Consider the following 27018-nt stretch of genomic DNA (forward strand, 5'->3'; position numbering starts at 1 on the left):
CAAGAGGAATTCATGTGCAAGAAGCTCACTGCGGCTTCTTATTTGAACTTGTGTAATTTATGACTCTGAACCCAGGATATTGAATTCTCGTTTGAGTTTCCCCGCACCATCGTCTTATCCATCCACCAAACCCACAAAATCTCTCGCGTTTATTCTCAAGAGGGTCTTTTGTTGTTGCAGGAGTGGAAGTAATTACACACGGTTTTGTGGTTTGTTCACTTCGCGGTAGCTTCAACGAAATTTTCGGCAAGAAGAAGATGCCCCGGGAGACGAGCAATGTTGGAGAGCATAGTCATGGGTGGGAGGCAGGAGGAAGAGCTTTCACCGTGCCTGCGGGCAAATTGCTGAAAAAGCTCTCTCTCTCTCTGTACGATATATGCTTCCTCCAATGGCGAAATTTATCGTTTCTCGAAAAATTATTAAACTCCCTCCGATGGATTTTACATCAATGGCAATACCATCGTCGTTTTCTTTTTCAACACAATTATAATTAATGTGTTCCCGAAGCGTTCTTTCATTCATGTCATCCCACCACCGGGCCTTGGAGAAATTTGTGCCATTGTGTGCAACTTTCTCATATAACTCCCACAATCCAGACGATGTCATCCTATTCATATGTAGACACAGCCACACACCACCCCCGTCCCGCAACTTGGTCTGATTTTCAAAAGGCACACTCGCACAGTGGAACAAGGAGAGGATTGAAATTAATTTGAAAATTCTGAATGGATGTCAGGATGCCAGCACCAAAATTGCAATCAACGACAAGAATTATTTTATGCACGAAGGCCAAGTACTCCCCCATCCATACATAAATTCCAACCCAATTTCCCACTTGCCATGATGGCAAAGAAAATTCCAAATTAAACTCAATTACTTACAGAAGTCATCAAAGAAAACGGCCTCACTGAGATGCGAGCACTTGTGAATTATGGCATCACATATACAGATCACGGAATAAAATAGTTGTGCGCAGTATGTGTGTGGCCTTATAAAGTCCTTAACAAGCAGGGACGTCGCCAAGAAGGGTAATTGGGTGTCTAAACTTCCTAAGAGTTCAAGCAGTTTAAGTTTTCTCTAAAAGTCAAAAAAAAAAATTCATGCTAAACCACATTTAAAAACATTTAGAAGAAGAATTTTAAATGATTAAAATGTCTCAAACGTTAGAAAAGAGACGTCAAACGTTAGAAAAAAATGTCAAAAGATTAAAAAGATATCTAAAACGATAAAAAAAAGTTCCTAAGTTGAATGCAAAAAAAGTTAAAACTTGATATAAAACTTAATTCTGAACACAACTTTTCAGTCTCTTTTTAAATCCATTTTCAGCGTTTCTATTTTTTTTTTTTTTTTTTTGAAATTGAAACATCTCCTAAGCATTTATTAAAAATCTAATGAAAGTAAGTCTTAGCGTAAAAGAAACTTATTTGATTAAGTCATGGAGCGGCAAAATATTTAAACAAAATTCTAATTAAATGCTGTCCTAGGAGGAATTTTATCCTTTTATTTACTTAAAATTTAAGAAACAATCACCTTAAGTTGAGAAAGAATCTTAAATTAATAAAAGAAAACATTTTTAACTTTCTTCTCAAGATTTACGTCCTTAAACCCAATAAGGTAAATCCCCAAAAATCCATGCATATTGAAACAATATTTTTCTGTTTGTGCTGTACCTCTGAATTTAAAAGAATTTCTCTATGAAGTTGTTGTTCTGGTAGAAACTGCTTGCGTCTTGTGCTATATAATATGGTAAAAATTGACGTTGTGCTGAACTTTTCGTGTGAATTTAAATTCCCTGAATGCCTCATGAGTTTTCCCCCGCATTGCCATTAATATTCCTGCCAGAAAATGCAATAAGAGAAAAGCTTCATACAGTAGAGATCGTGGCGACGAATAAACTTTAGCGCCTAACACTTTGAATGTGGGAAAAGCACACGAAGTGGCGTTATTTCGCGCCTCATGGGAAAGAAGGTGACAAAAGCCCTCACACATCCACCCACCCGTAATGTTTTGTGTTGGGGTTTTTGCCGTAAAAATACCCCATATGAGACATTGATGTGATTTATGGTGATTTTAGAGCTTTTGTAAAAATACACAAAATCACAACTAAAATCTTTATATGAATGTGCAAGTTTTGCTCCAACCAAAATTATTATCCAAGAGCTTTTTTTCCACGGTGGATAACACCATATTGCGGAATTTTAGCATTGAGATTTTATAACAATTTTTAATGGAACTATATTGCACTCATGGCGGAAAGTGGAATAAATGGAGAAAAAATCTGGGTTGAATAAGAAAAAATAGCCACAATTTCGTACACGGGGATGTTGCTGAATAGAACAATTTCGAAACATTCCTGCATACACTGCTATGTATATTATTTATGTAGGTATATAGCGCAAATAACTCAATGTAGTACATATATGGCTGTGACATAAATCATCCTTTTCTGCTCCTGTGGAACTTCTATGAATATAATAATGTGTTAGTTTACAAATAACTTCATTTCAGCTTTATTATTATTCCGTTTATCATAGAAAGTGGAAAATTAACGTCCATTTCTGCATAAATTCATGCATATGTATGTTTATTTTTTTCTAAATATCAGTGAAAGATTATAAATTGGTTTTTCAACCTAAACAACCCACCAGGCTCATCCACATGTCTGTACTATTTATTTTTGTATCAATTTTGGAGCACGTCAAAGGAGATTTGAGTGACAATATTATTGAAGGGTTTGATTTTCTTTCATTCTCCACCCCCGCACATTATGTACGGCATCCTATGCATAAAAAGTCAATAAATTGGGTATGAAATGCTGAAAAAATACTTGCGAAAAGATGCTCCCTCAACTCTTTTAACATAATTTGGTATTCCCTTTAACTTTCATGTCTCTTCCCCGGCTCTTGTGATCCCAATGTATGACATCATCCAATATTTGACTTTTCCAGACATATACACAAGAGATATAAATTCAAAGAGCGTTTTCCACTCAACTCCCTTGTACACTTTCACATTTCCAGCAATTTCTATCTATCCATCGATGTGGCTCCATTGAGAATTGTGCCAAAATACCCGAGGGATGACGATGGTGGTTTGTGCAAAATTATTCCTCTCAATGATACACCAAAATCCCAGGCTTCTCCTCATGTACCCGCATCTCCCCGGCTCATTCAACCATTCTTCATTTAACTGGGAACTGTTACACTACTCTATTCCATACATATATTTTGCAATTGAACGAAAATATATCAAGAATTCTGAAATTGACCATAAATTTATTATTCGATTTTGGCGATTTCGAAAATCTCAATTTGTTCATTTAATTTACGGGAAATATTTTAATAAAAACGGAAGCTTTGCTCAGTCTATGTCAGTTTAAAGACTTAAATGTTTGATTTAGAAGAAAAACTTTTTACGTAAAAAATATATAGTCTAGATAGACTAGAAAAGAGTTTAAGAGCAAAGCTGCAGAGAGCTTTTGCTACTAAATGTATTAGTAATTAGGTGTAAAAAGGGGCTTTTTGTAGGTGGAGGATCAACAAGGTTCAGAAATAGCCAAACAGATTTACCATTTTCCACCGAGATTATAGTTAGCAAAAATCAATTAAACTTTGTCCAAAAATACAAATGGTTATGTCATGTTAATCATCTTTTTAAATAGATGAAACATTTGCCCTAATGTTACTTCAGCGAGTTTTGAAAAATTAATATTCATTTCTTTAAAGGCATTTTCTTTGTATTTTTGAGTAAATCTTTGCCATGTTTTTCTATTGATTCGCTGTGGATAACCATAAATCTGTTTTGGGGTTTATGACATATTTTTTAATCTTCTTCAAGATTCTACGTTTAACTCTTTAATTCTTTTTTTTTTCCTAAAAGAATTTAGTATTTTTAAGAACTAAACGTCGCTCTCTATAAGGAAACATTTCTTTCGAACTTTAAACTAAAGATTTTTTGGATACAAGCCAAGCACCTACTCTATCCATTGCACATCTAGCTCGTTCAATAATAAACAAATCAAAAAATTACTAAATTTTTTATTACCTGTAATCTTAAAGGTGCTTTAATGTCAACATTCCAGTCATGCCAAAAAAAAATCCCGTGATGTGTGCCTAAAATAGAAAATTATATGGAAAAAAAATATCTTAAAGTTCTACGGAGTTCTACTGACGCGAAAATTGTGTTTACCCATGCGAGTAACAAGGAAAATATCAGTTTGTTTGCTTTATCTTCTCCGGAAAATCAAGTAAATGTGAAGGTTGAAAATGAAATTCTCATAGAGAGCACACACATATCTACTAATGTTTTCTGGTACCAAAACCATATATATTTTCTAGATGCTTAAAAGGAGATACGTGCAGTGAAATTAAATTTGATTTTATACACACACACACCACATTTCTTGTCTTCTCTCATCATTACATGTGCAAACAAAAAGTCATCATGCTACACATATTCTTAAGAAAATTCAAGCGCAAATTCATGTGATTGAAAGTCACAAAATTCATGTGCAATAAAGCGAATAATTTGAGGATAAAACAGCGGAAGTAGTTTCCATCTTAAAATGAATTTAGGAATTCTAACACAAAAATGGTGGAAAAAGCTCAAAAGTTTACTCAATTCTCCTTTCGTTCTCTATATATGAACTTTTATACTTACATGCTTCCCATGGAAACATGACTTGAAAAGTAATTTTTCGTGTACCGAATAAACACATACGTAGGCAAATAATGTGTAGTATAGAGCTTTATAGAAAGAGAAAGTAGCGGGAAAAAAAAGGTTTCACCATCAAGCACTAAAGTCTCGAAATTCCTTCCAGCATGCAATGAAACAATAAAAGGAAAATTTTTATTTAGGCAACAGTTTGGGCGAAAAAATCTTTCCAAGTTTTTCGGTGCTTTTTATCCCATTGCCAAATGGCTGGGGGTGTACGGACGGGAAATATGATGAGAGTCACATAGCGGGAAAAAATGCTCTTCAAGATGTAGAAGAAAAAAGAAAAGAGCTTCAAGAAGAAATTTCCTTACATTAACTTTCCTTTTGGTGAATATTTCTCTGTATTCCAGAGATTGTTCTTTTTTTTTCTTTTTGCTCCTTTCGACCCTCTTCATGGCCCATTTTTAAGTTTTCCCCCCTTGAGAAGAATTTTAAAACACATTGTTTTCTCACAAAAAAAAGAGAAGTAGAAAGAAAAACTCTTCGAAAGCATAAAATTGTCATAATGAAATATGAAAATTTCCATAAGTAAAGAAAATTTCGTATAAACATTGAACGTACAAACAAACAGTATATGGCAAAATTTAAGTATTGAAGACGTCTCTGTTGACTTCTTAAAACTTTCTCATTCACAGGAGAAAAATATTTTATATGCAATTTGCTTCTGATGCAGTTTTTTTTGTTCAAAATCTCTCAAACTAAAAGTGAAATAACAACTTTCGTCATATTCTCATAAATTCATTCGTTGAAAACAACCTAAAATGGAATTCTAAAATAAAAATTTTTGTTTAAAAATGAAAAATAAAAGAAAAGGAGTTTATTTATGGGTCTATGACAAACTTTCTCATTCACAAAACCTTTTTATCTTGTAGACAATCAAAATATTCGAATTAAAATCTATGAGAAAAAAGGGAAAAAATCTAAAAGCTTATGAGACAACCCAATATAATATCCAGTGCATTCTTTCCGATAGTTTTCAATTGTTTTTTTCTTTTTATCATAAAATAACGAATATTTTTGAAGGCGATAAAAAAGTTAAAAAATTCATGAAAAACTTGATTCATCGATGCTGAAAGTTTGCACAAACTTTCAGAAGGTAAAAGTTTAATTGAAAAAAAAAATGAATAAAAGAATAATTTTCCTCTTTCATGTGCTCTAGGTAAGAGAATGAGTTTTATTAGCTTTTTTTTAATAAAAGAGAAATCAAATATTTTTCTATGAGAGAAACTCTTTGTTTTCCAACGCGATCATGCATATTCAAGCACGGACAAAAGAAAATGAAATAGTTGAAGAAAATATCCAATGGTTTGGTGCAATAAATCAAGGGGTAGGGCAATTTCCGGTTCCAATAAAACTCCCATAGGGAAAATGGGGAGTGAGCCAAAAAATGATCTGAAATGGTTGGACAATAATTCATATGATTGCCAATAATATTGAAAATATCGGCGAATCGTTGTTTTTATAGGGACTCCATCCTCTTTTTTTTTTAACTCCGAGGCCTTTTCGATAGACAATTTTTTTGCTGAGTAGATGGGGGTAAGGGAAAATCAGGGAAAAATTTTCATATGGGGAGGATTGAAAGTAAACGAATTGGCAGGGATTTTTCCCCTTATTGCGTGGAAACTGGAATGCAAGAGTGGGTGGTGGTGGGAGAGGGAGGAGAAGTGTGGATGTTAAAAGGGGGTTGATGAAGAGTGTCTGTTGAGTTAGTTCCCCTCAATTCCAATGCACAACTCAGTTGTTCGCCTCGAAGCCCAAAAGTTAAATCTTCAAATTGAATCTCAATCGTCAGTTGAACTATATTTCTCGCCCAAACAGCACGTCATCCAAGAGTGCACGCAAGAATTATTGTGGTTGGCTATATTGCTTCACACACCACCCCCTTTGACCACTGCAGTGATTCTAGATAGAAATACCGCGAATTGCAACACACTGGAGGTGAAATGGTAGAAGGACAAACCACAGACAAAGTACAATTTAATTTTCTGCGCGAAAAAATTCATCTCGTGTTGGACAGTTCAGTTCCACATAATTCACGAGGGTAGAGAGCTTTTGCCGCTTGAGAGTGAATGACTGTTGTTGAAATAGAGAGAGGATTTTTCCCACAGAAAATTCCTTTGAAGTGCCGTGTGCCAGTTAGTGCGGTGTTTCCACGGATTATCAGCGTTCTCTTGGCACCCACTTTTGCCACCCCCAACTGCCAGAGCTTTCCTACTACATACACACCATCCACCCGCAAAGGGGTGAGTGAGAGGACATTCGAGGAAACCAGGACGTAGCCGAAAAAAAAAGAAATAACACAGCACCATAAAATCTCCGTCAGCACTTTTCACGTTCCACAGACGAGGTCTATCGAAGTGAAAGCATGGACGAGTGACAAAGTGGAGAAAAAAAGGATAATTTTTCTCGTATATCAGGCGGGGAGTGTGAGACTCTTATCTTATTTGCCATTGACATAAATATTGAGGTATAGTGGTATTTGCGCCATAATATTCCCTGAGATGAAATACTGAAGTGGTGCTCCTCTTGTGTGGTTATTGCTAAATGGATCACTAAATTGCTTAAAGAACAAAATAATACTTTAATGCCTTTTGGGTGAGAAAATCATTTGGGGAAAGAGAAAAACTTTCACATAGGAAAAAAACAAGAGACGCACGCCACTGTACGACAGATTAACCCCCAAATCATTGGGGATGGATTTGTGGCTGTGTCATCTTGGCGACACACCGGATTACTCCGGTAAGCACCACCGAAGGCGCATCAATATACCATCGAGATACGCCAACATTCCATCCGCAAGGTGTTGAGGAGAAGCTCTCACATTTTTTCTCACTCCCATTTACCTATCGCGAATAACCCTAGGACAAAAGAGTGTGATAAAAATTTAATTAAATTCATTCCTTTCGCACAGCGAACGTGAGAAAAGTTAATTTAATAAAGTGATTCCACGCAGTCAACCCTTTTTTTGGGAAATACACCAAACCTGGCGTAAAGGGCTGCTTTTCTGGTGAGAGAGTGGAGCAGAGAAAAAAATATATTATATAGAAAGAAACAAGAAAAACAACATTTTGCGCGTAAAAGTGGTGAAACGAGAGTGAATGTCCCCGAGGGTAGAACAAAAATGTTAAATAAAGTGAAAAATAAGGGTGGCCAGTGAATTGAACAATCGTGAATAATTGATCGTGAGGGAAATGCCATGGAGTTGTGGATTATTTTTCCTGTGAGCTTACTAACCCTTCTAGTCAACGGTAATATTTGTTTATCACTCTGTCTGTGTAGATTTTTCCACCCCATCCACCCACCCACCCTTCTCTGCCTATTTTTTACGATTCCAACTACTGTGTTCACTGGGCATGACATACACGCGGAGATTTTCTACCCTCTAGGTTTTGATGTTATACTATCTCCCCGTCACAGTCATAAATTTCAGATAATGTTTACAAAATATCTGCACTAGTGTAACGAAATATCCCTCTACGTGGGTTGTTTGAGAACAAAAAAATAACACGAATATTGAAGAAGAATATTCTATTTTCGTTCCGCTTTGTACACAAAATACCAAAACCACTGCCAATAGCTACCTATAATATAGGAGGGGTTGTTCCGGTTTTGTTTTGAACAAATTTTGAAGGAAAAATTTACACCGGAACAATTTATTTCACGTCTATGTTTATGATGTAAATAAATGAAATATTTCAATTATTTTATCTAAATATTTGCTTTTAGTTCTAAACCTCAATTTTGAATGCTAATCTTTTGCTATGGCGATGGAATGTTTGTGTTAAAATTGTGGTGAAACAATATCCGCTCTCGCTCATTGTATCTGATGCATTTTTTCTATTATTTTTCACTATGTATTGTAGATTTATAGATAACAGTTTTATTGATAAAAAAAATATGGAAAATCCCCATTTATGCTGTCATAAAAGTTTTCAGGGTTAAAGATTTTAAAACCTTGCATCCATGCTTTTTCAATTAATTTTTCGATGCTCGGGTTGATACTGACGGAAATTTAATGTTTTTGATGCTTTAGGATAAATCTTAAGGCAGCTCTGCCTTAGATAATTGCCAAAGAAAAGTCAGTTAAAGTACAGTGCAAGAAAATCAAGAAAAAAGAGAATTCCCCTACATGAAAATCCGCATGATCAGAGAAAATTGGACGTTCGACGATTCCCAAACAAAGACACAATTGATCACTGAGGAAGACGCGCAGTAGCGTCGAAAGCTCTGGCCCCTAAAATTGAAAAGATGTGTTTGGGTTGACCTACCGTCCCTTGGCTGACGCAATCGGAAGGATTTATCCTAAAGCATCAAAAAAAATAATTTTTCGGTGGTTAATTAACCCAGATTTTCCTATTGAACTATGTTTATTTCACTCGGAAAATTTCCTTTTAGATTTTGTGGGCATGAGAATAGTATTAAAAATTATAATTTTAATAAAAATCAAATAGATTCGATTAGAGAAAGAATTTTAGAAGAATTCTTGAGATCTGGATTAATTTATATTTTTTATTCATTTGTGAAGTGTTGCATTGTTTTTAAGTAGTACCAAAATTATTACTGCAGTATTTATGCTACAAAATATATAGCAATTTACGCAATTTACAATTCACAGAGCTTTTTCAAAACCAACTCTTGATCCACTTTATCCCAGTTTCCTCTATGAAATTATCTCATAAAATGTTTATTTATGAATATTATTTTAGTTATGATTATGGAATAAACAGTTTATGGATTATGGTTACAAATTGTTAATTCTCTTTGCAATTTGATAGGATTCTAAGCCAAGATTTCGAATAATAAATTGAGCACTTAACTTCTCATAAAACTTTAGAGTATAAGGCTTCTAAGTCTGATTATATTTAGATGCAATATATGCACGTATATGCATATCCATAAAATAATCTTTGATATTTTAATAAATAACGAGATTAAACTCAAGGTGTTTCATGTTTATATTTGTTCTAAATTTTCTTATATGTATCTTGTTAAATAAATAGTTATGTAGCAAACTATAAGATATGGAAAACTATAAAACTAAAATTGTGTCATACATTATGTATGAGAAGGAGGGAGGAGCCACAAACCTCCACAAACTTTTCCAAGAATTTGAGATCTAGGCCTCTTTAGCAAGTTGTCACCTTTATAAAAGTTTCCAGATTTTCTCGATATATATTTTAACTCTCGTTCATATATATATTTATACGTATACTATACATAATGCAAATTGTTCAATACTTTCACCTTGTTTTCACGTAACCTGGCACCTCATCCAGTTTGTCTACCCTCCAGCGTATTCCTTCACGCAAATTTCCCTTGCAATGTTGTTTAACACATCAAACACCGAGAGAGAAAGTCAAATAATTATTTATTTATTTCTATAAAAACTCACTGACTTTTTCCCGCCATTCCATGCGCATGAAAAAACCACCCCTATTTCACTTTCATCAGTCACACGAAGAAAGTTTTTCTTGTCTTCCATAAAAAAAAGAAGAAAGAAATATCCCACCAACGTGAGAGCTACATTTTTAATCGCACAAAATGCTCAAAGGAAAAAAATCACCCCATAAACACACCCCAAAAAAAGTACTTTTGAGCACCACGACTTTGTGGTGACGAAGCGTGGGAAATTCAAGAAAAAGAATTCATTAAAAGTTTCGATTTTTCACCCCCAAGCGATTTCTTTGAGTGCTAGATGTGCTTTACAATCTGTCCACTCTAGGACTTTTTTTTTCATTATAATTTCTCCCAATGCTAAGTGCTAGGGGGTTCTGTAGTAGGGATGCGAAGCCATGTGACAACGAAAGCTCTGTTGAATCTTTCAGAGTGTTGTCACAAGAAATTCTCGGCAAATTTAACGGTTCAGTGAATTATTTAGTGGCGCACAGACCAGCCAAATTGTCCATGGACCGTGTTAGACAAAATTGGAGAAAAGGCCCAGAAATTCAATAAGCCACGGGGATCGGAGAGGTGGAGTTTTCACGTGTTTCTCCCCCCGACAAAAAAAATTGTGTAGTCTAACAGAAATACTCTCCAAATGATGATTTAATAATGTCACTATTCGGGTCACCCCATGTGAATTTCATTTCTGTCACTCGTCACGCGCACTATACTCACCCTGAGTTCTGTTGGCCCAAAGCTTTCTCATTTTGAGGGGTGGATTGGACTACCCACTCCCACCCCTTGAAAGCCCCACTCTCCAGCTAAAAGCTATCGATCATCGGTAAAAAAGTTTTGGGTGAAAAGTTTCTCGCGGAATGTAAATTGATGGATGATTTTTTTTCACACTTTTCATCCACCAGTCGAAAGCACACTTAGAGAGAGCTTTTCATGGGGTTTAGTAGGCAGTTTTTCGCACGCACGAGAAGTTCCAGAGATTTACTTAAACCACACAGCAGTGCTTTGTTTAGTATCCCACGGGTATTTGGTCGAGGGAAGGAAAAATTATTAATTGTAACACGAAATGTTTTACAAAACGTTTGTGCGAGGTGGGTGAGTGAGGGTGGAAAATGTTGAGTGAAAAATTGCTGACTTTCAAATTGAATTTTAATGAAAACTCGTGTATGAAATATTTCCAAGGAATAGAGATTAATCGTCACATTTCTTTTGCACACGTCCTCCCAACAAGTATACACTTTAGAGACGGAATTGTCGCGTGGGTGGTTTGAGAAAAATGCGCGAATGTTGCTATAAATTCAAATTTATTCCCTGTGTACATACGCAAAAAAGCTCCTACGAGTCATACAAAATGAACACATAACAAACCTCATGAAAAATTGTCAATGAAAAATCTTCATGAATTTATCAGCAAGAAGATGAAACACACCCTGGAACTTAATGGAAAAATTCTCCGTCATACATGAGCTTTCACTACAAATTCACCAAAAAGAAAAGCTCATTGAGGACTTTTCTCTATGTGTATTCCCCGCTATGAAGTGCACCGAGAGATTTTGCCTCTGAAATGTTCTCTAAGATACATTTATGGGTCATAAATTCGAAACGAGCGGTATTAAGTGGAGCTAAAGACTCCAATTTCTCTTCAATAATTGAATGAACTATAAACAATAATGGTAAATCTTTCGCTTCAGCTGAGCTTCTCGCTGCCTTTCCAAAGTTGTTTGTATTAAATTTTTTAAAAGAGATTGATTCTTGGATTGATTCAAATTGACAGCAAACTCTCAAATAGAATTTTCTTTTCATTCTTTTCAGTTGGAAAAAATACTCCACTATATATATTACTTATATAAAAGAATAGAAAGACCAGAACAATCCTCACGGATAAAATGGAAGAAATGTAGGAAAAGTTTTGTAGAAAGTTTTTTGAAAACCAGAAAAAGGCAAAAATCATGATGAATATAGATATTTTTAAATTGAAAAACTCCATGAAGGGTAGCACTGTGAGAAAGTTCAAGTAAAAAAGAAATCCAAAATACTTTAGCCAAGAAAACTTTATGAGAAAATTAATGTTTAATTGAAAATGGAAATCTTGGGAATAATTTTCCTTCACTTTGTGCTAATCTCTCACTTTTTCCCCATTGTCTGGTCGGTCCCTAATGAATGTGTGCTCCACCAGACACATCTCAATCTGTCGACTCACTCTTTGTGATGGAAAGGAAGGAAACTTCTTTGGCTGTTGTTGGCTGAAAGCTTCAGAAAAAGTGTTCTAATTTCACTAAAGATGGCGAAAACAAGAAAACTTTCTTTCACCATTGAGCAGCAAGGGGGTGAATAGCAGCATAAAAATGCATGGAAGTTTATAGAATGATTAATCTATTAGCATTTTTATTTAAAGATTAATTTGCAAGTGAATATTCTTTAGCCATTAGATATATTTAAAAAAATGCAAAGATAAAAATTAAATATAGCATGGATGGAACAGTATAAAGCGAAAGAACGGTAAGTAAAACTTACGGGCTGTGATTCTTTCTTTGTCAGTGAAATGTGAAATTGACTGAAAATTGAGGATGGGCAAATTTTGAGGAAGACTTTCTCGCGCACCGAATCACAGCCAACGCGAAGAAATTATGTGAAAAGCCTTAATCGTGAGCGTTGGCTGTGATTCGGTACGTGAGAAAGTCTTCCTCAAAATTTGCCCATCCTCAATTTTCAGTCAATTTCACATTTCACTGACAAAGAAAGAATCACAGCCCGTAAGTTTTACTTACCGTTCTTTCGCTTTATACTGTTCCATCCATGCTATATTTAATTTTTATCTTTGCATTTTTATATGTTATATATATATATATATATATTTATATTTATATATTTTTTACTTTACTTTTATATATTTATATATAAAACGCCCCGCTTCGCGGGGCCTTGGGCTTAAATAACTCAAGATATGACATGTTAACTTTAAAACGCGATATCTCCGGAACGGCTACATAGATTTCCTTCATTTTTGGCATGATATAAGATATTATAGCCAACTATAGCATATCAAAATTTGAAGCAATTCTATAAAGCGGTGCTCGAGATATTCATCGAAAACTCATCGAAAATTTTGTTTTCGATTTTAGCGCCACTTGCGGTCATTTTTTGAACTTGCAATGTTCCGAGCAGTTATAGGGCTCATTAATATCTTTCATTTGAGCCCGAGTTGATCAAAATCGGTCAAGCCGTTCTCGAGTTATGGCCGATTTTCGATGAAAAATTGTGGCGGCCATATTGGCTAAAAGGCTTGGCCGATTTTCAAGAATGAGGTATCGTTGGAAAGGTCTTGATGGCCCCTACAACATATCAAAATTTCAGCCCTCTAGCTGTAATAGCGGCTGAGATATTACGAAAACAAAATTTGGGGGTTATTCAAAATGGCGGACAGAGGGGTGGGGGGGTGGATTTGACTTCATAATCGGATGTCTTCTACCCGATATATGAACTTTGCCGTTGACCGCAAGTCTCTATCTATTACCGTTCTCTTGTAATTTAGCAAAAGGTTCCGGACGGACGGCCGGCCGGACGGAAAAAATTTTGGCGCATACGTTTTTTGGAATGTGGGGACCCTAATTCGTGCTCATCCCAAGTTTGAGCCCGATCTGACGACTTTGCATTTTTGAGTGTACACAGAAGCTGTGCTTCTTTTAAGAAAGAATCACAGCTAATAGATAGACCGTAAGAAAGCTCACAAGAAAATTTCAAGAGAATAAATGCATAGAGAAGTCCGGGGGTTAATTAGGTCACGCAAGGGTTATACAATGACTATTATGTATTATGGAAAATTTTATAGCGAATTTCCTATGAAATTATTTCCTTAGAATTTTGCAACATATTTTTTTTAACTTTCAATCATCCCTTAACTTTTCTGTGTGAATAACTATCATTCTTTAATTTATACATTACATAAGACTAAAATAACTCCACAAAAATTAAATAGAAACTATTTTCGAAACAACTGAATGCAAAGATATAAAGTACTGTACTTACAGAAGCTAAATTCACGTTTTAGTCTATTTTAAAGTTCTACACGTACAAAACTTCTCTTTAAATATATACCTACCATGATTATATACATGCATAACATACATAACTACAACATGTATGTACGTAAAATAAGTAATTCACATCCCAGAGCAAATGCAAAATTTAATCAAATGTGTGGAATTTTAATGAGAATGTTGTTTGCATTTAGAATACGACATAACTTATTATGAGAGTTCAACACCCCCTGGAGAAGAGGGTAAGAGTCAAGAGAGAGAAATAAGAAAAACTACTGTGTAATTTTTTTCTTTGCCTCCAAAACTCTTGGAACTTTCCACCCTGTCTCTGGCATCCCACCCATTCCGGGGGTAGGTCGAAAATGATTGCGATGAGGGGAGAACAATTCATCAGGATTTTTCTTTAGTACTCCCACCGGGAAAAATATCCCTTCCTATTCAGCGATGCTCTTTCTCCAATATCGCACGAAGGCACACTAAAGCCAAACTAGCACAGCATCGTAAAAGTTCATGGTGCTTGGAGGGTCTTCTCTGTGTGCTGCCTGAGGCAAAGGAAGAGCGAGCCAAAGGGAAGAGTGAACAATTGCTTTGGTGTGGGGGTGGTATAAAAAAAATGTGAAACATGTGGAAATATTGCTGCTGACTATGAAATTTTGTGACATAGTCTTCCCATCTGCTAGGGACTTGTCTTTTTTTTGCCGCCACACAGCATATATGAAAATAGAATGGAATGTAGAACATGAGTTAACTCTGCAACGTAGTACTCTATCCCAGTGATCCCAGCATCACTATATATGCCAAAAATCATAACCAAGTAGATGAAGGGAAAAAAATGGGGAAACATGAAGCCACAATTACAGACGGAACTATAAATACTAATCTAAAATGCACGAAGGGTCACCAAGGTCCGGATGGAATTGAAAAATTGTTCCTTTACAATGGCAAATATGTATACATAGCCCACGGCGCAGCATATGCAGAATTACTGAGGACGTGCAAGGATGATTAATGCTCTAGTTGGCAACCGCAGAAATTTAGCAAAGCGAGTGAGCATTTAAATTTATTTCACAATCTTTTTCTCTTTTCTGCGTCTACCTACGGTGAGAGGAAGTTTTTCAAATTTAACTTTGTTTAACTCTTGAACGATATTTTTAGAACTTTTTATCATCCAAATAAGAACACGGAATCAGTAAAAATTTTAGGAAAATGTTTTCTTCTCTTAAACATTTTTATTATGGCTTGAAGGTCATTGAAAAATGTTTGTGTTCTTAAATCATTTAATTGATTTTCAAAAAAAAGAAAAGCAAAAGATTAGCTGCTCCGTAAATCTTACAAGAAGACCTTTAAAAATTTAAAGAAATAGAAAAAAAACTGTCAAATTCTAGCAATATTTTTATAGGATGATAAAATATTCTACAACACCTACAATAAAAGAAATGATTCTTAATAAAATCAAAGGCAATTTTTTATTCTTGGTAAAATATAACATTATATATTTTTTTTAAAAATATTTCTCGAATTTGTAAACTAAAAATTTGCCGAAAATGGGTTAAAATTATTTTAATTTTTAACTCATTCAATATGTCAATGTAAAAAAAAACTATATATTATGTTGGCTCGATTGATTTTTATATACATTCCCTTGACTCTACAGTGCTGCTTTGTAATAAATAACCCAGCTAGACCAGTCTACCCTCAAAGAGTAACGACCGTAAGATCTTCAAGAGTCTACTCAGTCTGTAACAGAGCCATAAATATTTAAATATCAACGCTTATGTAATAAAACTTTTGGATAAGCATCGTATGAGCCGAAAATGTCCCTAGGCGAAGGTTTTTTTGCCTGAAGAGGAGTAGTTTTATAAGTCTTTGTCCCGCAATGAATGTAGGTATATAAGTAGTAGGTGTAGAACTCATTGCTCGGCACCTCTTCCGTCCATTGACAATGGGTTGGCAAATGTAGTTCATGTTGACATAATCCCATTGAAGTTGTCTCTTGCTTTCTCTTTTATCTCACCCAGACCATCATCAAAATTCCTAGTGCTCTCCAACATAAATTTTCGCTATGTATAACGTTAGGTATATGGCGAACACTATATGGGGTTGAATGCTGAGAGTGAAGCAGGATTTGTGGTTGTTGCCACAGGACTATAATATAATGAATTGTTAATTGTACAGAATTGAAATGGTAATTGTTCGCTGGTCTCTAACACACCCACTCATCTCGTTCCCACGGCTTAATAGCGCTAATTTGTTGCAAATGGAATTATTCACGTTGAAATTATTTAAATGAACCTATCCCATTCATTCCACTTACTCACAAGAATTATCATCGATGTGACCACTCACGATCTATCCATTTATTTTTCCAACCCCATCCCCATCCCTATATACATATGTACATTCGTAGTTATAACGAAGAAGTGGGAAAACACCAATAAATCCCACCATGCGGACAGATTACGCCGAGAGACTGCGGGCAAAAGTTGTAGAAGTGAGAATAACAGGGGATGAACTTTTTTCCACACCATGTGCCCTTTTCCCATGAATAATTTTTGTCAAAGACCATTGAAAGAAATGCCACGATGTTCGGGTACATCGCTCTAAAAAAAAGGGACACCATCTGCACGAATAATTCCCAAAAGAGACAAATTAAATTGCGATATTAAGTTTCATCCTTCTGCTTCGCACGGATTTTCCTGATCCATTCAATGTTTTTATTGTCACAAATTCCCCCCGAAGGTGAATGTGGGGAGCAAAAGAGTAAACTTTCTACGCTCTCCACGTGTTTACTCACCATCCGAAATCCCACACGGGAGCTTAGAATGTACCATACGTTGTATATATCTCAAATCCCCATCATCCAAAACACATCCACGTGGTACCTTTTGGTGGAATACTCACACAGTTTATTTGACAAAATATTTAATTTTATGAATTTAAATTAAATACAACAAATACATAGAGGCGCCAAGGGCTAATTATTTGTAACATTCTTTAAATAATCAATTTCACTAAATGCATAATTACAGCTATTTCATGGAAAATTTCCCCCTCTAGAGTTTTTTTATGCTATCTCGTATTTATCCCATTTTCCAAACCCTTCATTTGGCAATTTTCAACCCTGTAGTGGGTGTTGTAGTTACCTCACAAAAGGAAATAATTTTATGGTTTCTTTTGGTAAGAATCCATGTTGAACAACGTAAAATGGGTACATTATATAAAGAGAAGAGCTTCCTGGAAAATATTCTATCAAATACGAACGAATTGATATTCTATTATACTTTGTGAAACATACTATTTTTCTATTTTTTTTTATCATCAAAAATATTTTCTTTAAAAAAATCAAAGTGTTTTATTAATTTGCATCAAAATCTTAATGTTTCTGAACAATTATGAATTAATTAAAAGCACAATATCCTTGTTAAATTCCACTATTATCTGTATATACCTGAAAAACTACATAAACCGCTTCGAAACGTAGTAAGAAATTTAACTTAGAACTCTTCTAATATTTTATTACATTTGAATTTCTTCTACCTTAACTAAAAGGTTAAAAAAAAAACAGAATTATGTATAAGAACATAATAAATAATAATAAAAAAGCTATGCATATATCAAGGACTTAGCAAACATAATTTACAAGCATTTCTTGCAGGTAAAAAAAAAGTCAAGCAACTTTTAAATGCAACTACTGGATTAAAACTTAAGACTAATTTGCAAATTTAAATAAAAGCTCTCGCTTTCCATACATACTTCCGCGGAAGTATACACTCTATACTACTTTTGGTGCATTTTTCATGTGATTTTCCTCCCTGGGATGAAGTGCAATTTTTCTTTTCCTTTGTTCGAATGTATTGCAATAAGAATGTGTCACATTGTGGGTATTTTTCCCATATAGTTTGGAAGATACTTTCTCTATACGCAAAGCATCAGGAGAGGATTGGATAGGGGTGGTGGGAATGGGGTGTCTTTCTCGCCTGGTGAAAATGGTTGGGGATGTGTGTTGGAATTCTGTGTCTCATAACACAACACACACACCCCAGTATGTGGTTTTGGCACTGTGGAATATTTTATGTGAGTACTCCGAGAGTCGTGTGAGTGAAAAATTCATGATAACGTGGAGTGAAGGATGCCAGGCGATAAAACAATGGACTCGTTAGGGGAACCTCATCCTGCTATTCACCACATTCCCATTCACACAGCCCTCCAGCCACTGCGGCAGCTTTTGGGCTTGTTGCGTGAGAAAACGCCACAGGAATAGTGCTGTGAATGAGACAAAGTGGTGGAAATTTGCAGAAATACTTTAGGAGGAGTTGAAACATTCATGCACACCACTTCCATTTTTCCCCAAAACACCCACACCCAAGAAAATTGATGATGCCACCCACCCCCCATACCATATCCCTGAAAGCAAGTCCTCTACAGAGCCTCTCCCAACACCCTTAGCCACCAGGAATTTCTTCTGGTTGCTATTTTAAAGCACCTCTGCAATATTTGTCAGACACTCCCGCAATTCGATCAATATGCTGTCACTCTTGCAAACTCAACTATTCAGTTGTGTGAAAAATAACACTGAACATAATGTCCATCAAGCTATCAAACTTTACCACTCATGCTGAAAGCTAAAAGCTCCAAATGTGAAATCATTGAAATTGTTTCAACCGCTTATTCATTTTCCACAAATAAGTGTCAAATAAAAAGTCACATAAATGCACTTTTATTCAATCAAAAAAAAATTGGAAATCCCACTCATTTATTTCCACTTAGAGAGCTTTCAATAAAAAAGGACAATTATTGATAAAATTGAAAGCTCATTGATGAATTTCAGAGAAACCACAGAAGCACCATTTTACTCTTCAATTTACCAATACCACCCCTCCCCTCCCCCCAAATACGCCAAAGTTAAGAGCTTTTTTGGCGGCTACCCTCGTTTCCCAAAACCGCAATTGATCCTCCTTATTGCGCCATTCAGCCTCAATGGTAGAGGCGAAATGTGCCAATTCACTAATCAAATGATTAATTAAAACCGAAAACGATAGCCAGAGTGGTTACACAAGGTTGAGCACCCTGCCACAGTAAATTGGTTCTTTTCATTCGCAATTCGATGATGTTAATAAAATTTTATTGGCGTATTTTTTCCTACAAGGAAATAGCAGGAAAAAAAAGCTCATTGTTGCACCAAAAGCTGTGTACAGAATTTTCCACCCAGTTCCCTGCGACTATTTGCTCTTCATCCCATTCATCCGGTTTGTCTTTCGGTGTTAGCGAACTTTTTTTCCATGTTACACAAAATGGTCACGCTCATGCATTCAACTGAATCGATAGATAAATTTTATCTAGGAAAATTTGCAGAGAGGTCATTCATGACAAAAACTTACAAACACGAATGATATGAGCTTTTGTACTGGAAATAAAATTAATTTAAAAAAAATTTTATTTACGAACATTTGATGGTTCATTGGAAATATTGCGAAGGCTTTTATTTTTCAAAGGAATTTTATGTAATTTTATGATTCACAAACATTGCGTAACATAAAGGGTACTGGAGTGATTCACTTCTGAGAAATATAAAATTTATCAGAATCTATAAATTGAATTCAATTATAAAATTCTACTGAATTAATTAAAACTGATTGACCTATGAAATGCAATGAATAACTTCTCCCCGTGGCTTTTTGAGAACTGAAAGGTTTCTGGGAAAGTTTGAAAATTCGCATTTTCCATCAAATTAGAGAAAAATTGTAGCACGGAAAACTAAATAAATATGGAAAAAATCTATCTAAAATTTTACATCATATTTCATGCAGAAAATTATGGAAATTATTTTCTGCAAAGTGACACACTCAACCCTTCCCCCCAAAATACATATTTTAATTTTCGAAACAACCCCTCGCTACAGCAGTATTACCTGCAATAAATGACTAAAAGTTATGTAATATTTTTAGTATTATATTTTCGCTCATTTGAAACTTTTAATCGGTTATGCATCGCCATTAGCCGTCAGTTAAATTGTAAATAGTTTGCAAAAAATCTGCGAAATTAATTTTTCCCTCTAACGACCACGGCGGTATGATTTTATGAAAATATACACTACCCGTCAAAAGTTTCCGGGCAAGCAAAAATGGGGTATTTTTGAAGGCAAATTTTAAGTGGCTATATCTCCGGCTGTGGTTAACCGATTTTCAAAAATTTACTAGTTTTGGAAAGGTACATTTCTCACCTTTCCAAACCTGGTAAATTTTTGAAAATCGGTCAACCCGTTATTTCTTGGCAGCCATTTTGGTAAACCTAGGCAAAAGTATTTTTCTCACAATTTTACAAATTTTCACTTTGACCTTTTGCATCTCGGCCGCTAGTGCAACGATTTTAATAAATAGATAGTCGTTGGAAAGGTAATTTAATTCCCTTTCCAAATCTGGTAAATTTTTGAAAATCGGTCAAGCGGTTCGGTCGTGGCAGCCATTCTAGTGAACCATAGTGAAAAAATACACTTTTGTCTATATCTCAGCTTGTGGTTGACCGATTTGAACAAACTCAGATTCAAATGGTAGCTAATCATGCCCCCTAACTTTTAAAAAAAAATTCATCCCGATCCGTCAAGTGGTTCTTTTTTAATGTTTTTTTGAGTGATACCCTTATGTTACGAATAGGGTACCCTAACTTCAGGCGTTGACCATTTAATTTTTATAAGTTACACTTGGCCCAAATTTCATCAAAATTAAAAGTAGACATTATTATCTAACTTTTAAAAAAAATTTCACTCAAATCCATCAAGGGGTTCTCCTGTAATGTCATTTTTAGTGAAGCTATGCGCGATTTTTGACTTTCTACCATTCTGCCCCCCCTCCCCCCACCAAATGATGACCCAAATTGTAATCAAAATCTTTGTACAAACGTCCTTGGCCTCCTTTTGTTTTGTTATACCAATGGGATTTGAAATTAAATAAAATTATTAAATTTATAACTTGAAATCTGCTAATACTCATATTGTGGCTCTTGAGGTGGTCAAAATGAAGATGTTGGGTGAAAAATCATCAATTTTTTTTTTAATTAAATAGAAAAAAATGAGTCAAAACAAGGTCCAGAACATCATTACTAACATTTTTAAACCGATTTAACAAGGATTTGAGTCAAATTAGAACTCCAGGGCCCATAGATTGGTTGAGCCGAATTGCCAAATTTGAACCCAAAAATCGCGCATAGGTTCACCAAAAATGACATTACAGGAGAACCCCTTGATGGATTTGAGTGAAATTTTTTTTAAAAGTTAGATAATAATGTCTACTTTTAATTTTGATGAAATTTGGGCCAAGTGTAACTTATAAAAATTAAATGGTCAACGCCTGAAGTTAGGGTACCCTATTCGTAACATAAGGGTATCACTCAAAAAAACATTAAAAAAGAACCACTTGACGGATCGGGATGAATTTTTTTTTAAAAGTTAGGGGGCATGATTAGCTACCATTTGAATCTGAGTTTGTTCAAATCGGTCAACCACAAGCTGAGATATAGACAAAAGTGTATTTTTTCACTATGGTTCACTAGAATGGCTGCCACGACCGAACCGCTTGACCGATTTTCAAAAATTTACCAGATTTGGAAAGGGAATTAAATTACCTTTCCAGCGACTATCTATTTATTAAAATCGTTGCACTAGCGGCCGAGATGCAAAAGGTCAAAGTGAAAATTTGTAAAATTGTGAGAAAAATACTTTTGCCTAGGTTTACCAAAATGGCTGCCAAGAAATAACGGGTTGACCGATTTTCAAAAATTTACCGGGTTTGGAAAGGTGAGAAATGTACCTTTCTAAAACTGGTAAATTTTTGAAAATCGATTAACCACAGCCGGAGATATAGCCACTTAAAATTTGCCTTCAAAAATACCCCATTTTTGCTTGCCCGGAAACTTTTGACGGGTAGTGTATAAATCAACAAATATTGTTGAATAGCTCACCAGCGTAGACGCATCAGTGACTCCATTTATCAAAATTTTATTGTTAAATATTGAATTCGATGATATTTTTGGCACCGTCGCATCACCCCCAGCTAGCACAGTCCAGGCTATATAGCACAAAGCTCTGGGGCTCGTGGCAATGCGTTAGTAATCTGGTGAGGAGGGAGGTGAATTTTCATGCCTGCCAGATTTATACCTCTCTTCCCAGGCTCATCATTATTATCATTTGCTGTCGCGCTATCAAAATATACATATACCGTTGTAGTTACCCCCTGCTTGTGCTATATACATAAACATTATGCGCGAATTATACATAATATACACGGTAATCAATTTATCACACCACTGTACATGCGAATCAATCGATTTCCAACCACCGCCACCCGTGTATATGGGTGAAAGCTAATTTTTCCACCCCGAGAAAGCCATAAGGTGAAAGCTTAAGTGTGTGAGAAAATGATAAGGGATTGGTGCTGGTTGGAATGTTTAGCATTGTGTTTTTGTTGTATAATATGTGGGTGAAAAATGGGTCAAATTAAATAGATACCTTTTGAAATTTTCTTACTACTGAACCATATAATTACTGTAACGTCCTTGATAACGTCGTACCAGTTATATAGTAAAAGACAAAGTTTTAGAGCTTTTTACAATCATTTTACTTAATCTTCCTCAACTCACGTAAATATGTCGGTGACCAAGAGCTACATAAAACTAGAAGCTATAGAGGGTAAAATAAAAATATCAAATGTCTAAAAAATAAATTCAATTCAGCACTTTCTCAAATGACGTTATAAATTTCACCTTATAGTTTAAATGCATGAAACGTACATTTTTGGCTTATACGCTTTAAAAGCAATTTCGTATGGCCCCAATATGCGATGACCCGAAAAAAGCGAGAGAGCTTCTAAAAATAGGCAGAAGATGGTCCGAAAAAAAAGCCCAAGGGAAATTTCCCGGGGATAGAGAGTAATAACAAAGCACGAGGAGTAATTAAAATTTGGATTTACTTTGTTTTTCCAGTGATAGGATTCATTAATGTGGAGGCGCCCAGCTACTGGGACACCCCCTTTGCCCAGCCCTACTTCGACAACACAACGAAGCGAGATCTTACAGCCACAGTGGGCCAAGTGGCTCTCCTGCGCTGTCGAGTCCGCAATCTTGGCGACAGAGCCGTGAGTATCCGCTTGAATTTACTCTTTTTTCTACGGGGGATGGGTGGGTAATAAAAGACGTGCGAAATCCACTGTGAAAATTCCCTTCAACCCCTTTGCAATTCCCTTCACACCACCCTCGCACATTCACCGCCCCGTCGCGCAACAATCACTGGCGGAATTCAATTTTCTCGCACCTCCTAACGACGGAAATTATTGCGAGGCCATTCCTTGCAGACTCTGGGGTGCAAGCATCGTGGCCGTGTGGAAACTTTTGAACTTAATATTGCATTAAATTCCATCTACCGCCCTTCTCGGCCGTCTCAATTTTATATTTTCTTTTATCTCAAAATGTATTTTTTAACAAAATAAACTTTTGTGCAGGAAAAACAAAAAGAAAAAATGTATTCTCATGGGGATATACGTCGTTGTAGCTTTGAAGAAAACTCATGTATTGGGAAATCGAGAGGAAATTTCGATATTATTGTGTGATAGAGGAAAAATGTTATTTTATTTATGGCTTATTTATTTTCAATAATACTTCTTTTCTATTTGTAACAATACATTCAGGAACTATAAAGGGATTATTTCTTTTCCTTTATCATAGGTATTATTGGGGATGTTTTCAGTTGATATAAAAGTTTGAACGAATGTATGATAATGGATAAATTCTTAACAGATATCTAATAAATTTAAATTAACTTAAGGAGTGTTAAACTGTCTATTTTAAATCGTATGACGTTTCGGAGGTAAATTTCAGGTGAGAAATATTGAAAGGGAAAAATTTTTTTTTTGATTTTCTTTCCCAAGAAGTTTTTCTTTATGATTTTCTCGTTTAGTCAAATTAGTACATATCCAATAAATATTTATTCCAATTATTACCTATATTTATATTTATATTAAAAATTAGATCTAAAACAGGCGTAGAAAACTATTCACAACAAAATTCTAAAATTCGTAAAATAGAAGTTATTATTCTCTATCTTCCAATATGCCAATAGAATATATAAATAGTATTAAGATCGAAAGTGCAAAAGGTTATTCAAATTTCCATCACTATTAAGAGCATTAATAGTGAATAATAATATCATTAAAGAAATTATAATCTCGAAAATGGGACTTAAGGAAATCTTCCCATAAGTGCTAATGGGTAGAAAATGAGAGCATGAGATTATTATGAAATGTATCACATTATCCTTCTATTAATACCAGGTATCTTGGATACGAAAACGTGACCTACACATACTCACAATTGGCATCATGACCTATACGAATGATCAACGATTCCAAAGTCTACACACTGAGGGGTCAGACGAGTGGACGTTAAAGATTTCCTCCCCACAGCTTAGGGATTCAGGAATATACGAGTGCCAAGTGTCGACGGAACCGAAAATTAGTATGGCATTCAGGCTAACGGTTGTAGGTGAGTATACCAATTGGCACAACTTCTTGAATGTGGCCCATTTAAAAAAAAGAATCATGAGATCATTTGCAAGTGGTGGGAAAAAATGAAATTTCCCATTCATATGCAATTTGCAATTCCCCCGAGAATTCCCCACTTATGATGCCTCACAGAAAAAATACGAGATAGAGCTTTTGTACAAAAATTCCACAACAATCTACGTTATATGTATGTAGATAGATACATATACAATAACAATGTATATTGCAGATCTTGGCACAGAGTTCAAGTGACAACTTCGCCAAGGCTGTAAATTGAGGGAAGTTGCATTAATGAACTTTCCTTCCTCCCGTCTCTCATTTATGTATTCGCTTCTACGAAGAGAAAAAAATTATCTTGAATGGATACAAACTTGAGAATAACATAAAAAGATACAAGTGGAATGAATAAATCGTAAATCTTTCGAGATTCGCCCATAAATAGTGGCGGAAGGATATTTCAAAGTGGAACAACTACACAGCATATACAAAATGGATACATAATTTAAAAGAAAAAAAAACGGAAATAAAAACTATGGCTGGTTTGGGAAGCTTTAAGAAGAAGAATAAATTTTAGTCACATCGCATCACAAACTAATTTCTTTTGCTGTACACATAGAAGCTTTTCGGATGTAGAAAAAGAAGCTATATAGCGTGTATTCCGTTAAACTGAAAGCTCTTTTACTTCCCCGAAAATAAATTCGAATCGATCGAGAGTTTATAGAGAAGAATCAATCTCCTTTCATTGATGGTGTTCAGGGAAATCTCCCTACTTTTAGTCTGCAAATGACTATATATTCATCTTTTCACACATCACAAAAACTTTTATCCATCTATTGCAAGAGCATAGATGTGAAATTTATTATGGATTTTCCCTTATATAGCCATACATCTAAAACAAACATATTTTTGGTGAAAAGCGTTGGGTTTTATCCCTGGTTTTATCTTCAAGACAACAAACTATTTTTTTTTTATTTTGAACTTTCACAACTTTCAAAAAGTTCCCCAAATTGGTAAAGAATATGTTTCATTTAACCTACTTGCTCAAGTGTTTTGAACGATTGGATATTATTTTTAAGACATTTCAGGGAGAGAATTTCAAAGATAAAATAAACTGGAGTACCTTAAGTTTTGCATTTTGCAATTTACATTGATTTACTCGTTCGAACTTTAATCTTCATTGATTTCCATGAAAAAGATGAAGATTGAGTCCACGTCAAAGCTTCTATATTTTACCCAAAATGTAGATAAGATATAATCCAACTTCAATATAATGAAAACCAAACCAAAATATTGGATACTGATTTGTGGTAGAGAAATTGATGAATTTAATGAAATTTCTCTCTACTTTGGTTCAAATTTTCAACATTTTGGATAACTTTTGAATCTTTTAAGCAAATTCTTAGAATTAATCACTAACTGCCTTTTATATAAAAAAATGAAGACTCTTAAGTTTCTTTGTTTTAGCGGTTTTAGGAAAATAAGGAATAGTCAAAGAATTATTAATATTTAAAGACTTTTTATGAAAGATTTTTATATCTATCAATTTTGAAAAAAAAATAAATTTAAAACTTTCTTCGCATTCTCGTTAAACGAATCTTTTAGAAAATTTATTTAACCATCCCTTGTTTTAATAACGAACCCCTTTCAAAATCTTTTAATTCCTTGAGCAATTTTCCTACTCTTTGAATTAATCTCAACATATTCCATTCTATAGCCTATAAGTAGGGGCTAAATCAACTCTGCTTTCTAAGCCGAATATGATAAAATAAATCCACCCACTATGTATGTATTTGTGGTTAAATGCCTCTTATTTCCTTTCGTGTATTTTATAATCAGCCAAAAGAAAGTATAGGGGGTGAATTTGTTCAATTTGTCTGTTTAAGTGCCTCCAATCCCATTTCTAACCTCATCCGTTTTACTTTCAGTGCTATGGAGTCTCTATCATTACCAAAATAAACACCGGCCCCCCTCATGCCAACCCTTCATAAAACGACGCAAGGGTGTGCATGGTAGGCTCCTCGGCACTTGCGGAAAACGCACTTGCGGACTTGGCTGATTTTACGACACTTGCGGACAGAGAAGGCTACCTGGGTACGAAAGGGATTTACCCTAGACATATGCGGACTCCGGAGGGTAGGTAGAATTTTGAGCATCGACAAATTTGCCACTTGCGAACAGTATGCGGCCAGCAAAAGGGGCCTTCTGTATGTGTGTGATCCGAAGGCGCAGTGTGGGTTGTGAAAACTTTAAAAATTAGCTAATCGTTCATTAATTCAAAATTCTTCAAAACGATTTTTCTTTTACGATTGATAGCTCTCCAT

General features: G+C 35.0%; 2 protein-coding genes across 3 annotated transcripts in view; one reads left to right on the top strand and one right to left on the bottom strand.

The window, feature by feature from the left end:
- Positions 1–27018, bottom strand: part of LOC129792487 (STAM-binding protein-like A) — a 781560-nt gene that overhangs the window by 389145 nt on the left and 365397 nt on the right. The window lies entirely within an intron of this gene.
- The window catches only part of LOC129792619 (SPEG neighbor protein-like), a 27093-nt gene continuing 6581 nt past the window's right edge, over positions 6507–27018 (top strand). For both annotated transcript variants that reach the window (XM_055831862.1, XM_055831873.1), the window contains exons 1-3: positions 6507–7964; positions 23124–23275; positions 24467–24677. In XM_055831862.1, coding sequence (XP_055687837.1) covers positions 7913–7964; positions 23124–23275; positions 24467–24677 — 415 coding nt within the window. In that variant the 5' untranslated portion in view covers positions 6507–7912. The remainder of the gene's footprint in view (positions 7965–23123; positions 23276–24466; positions 24678–27018) is intronic.

This window comes from Lutzomyia longipalpis, chromosome 1 (assembly GCF_024334085.1).
Source record: "Lutzomyia longipalpis isolate SR_M1_2022 chromosome 1, ASM2433408v1".
In the NCBI taxonomy this organism is placed as follows: Eukaryota; Metazoa; Arthropoda; class Insecta; order Diptera; family Psychodidae; genus Lutzomyia; species Lutzomyia longipalpis.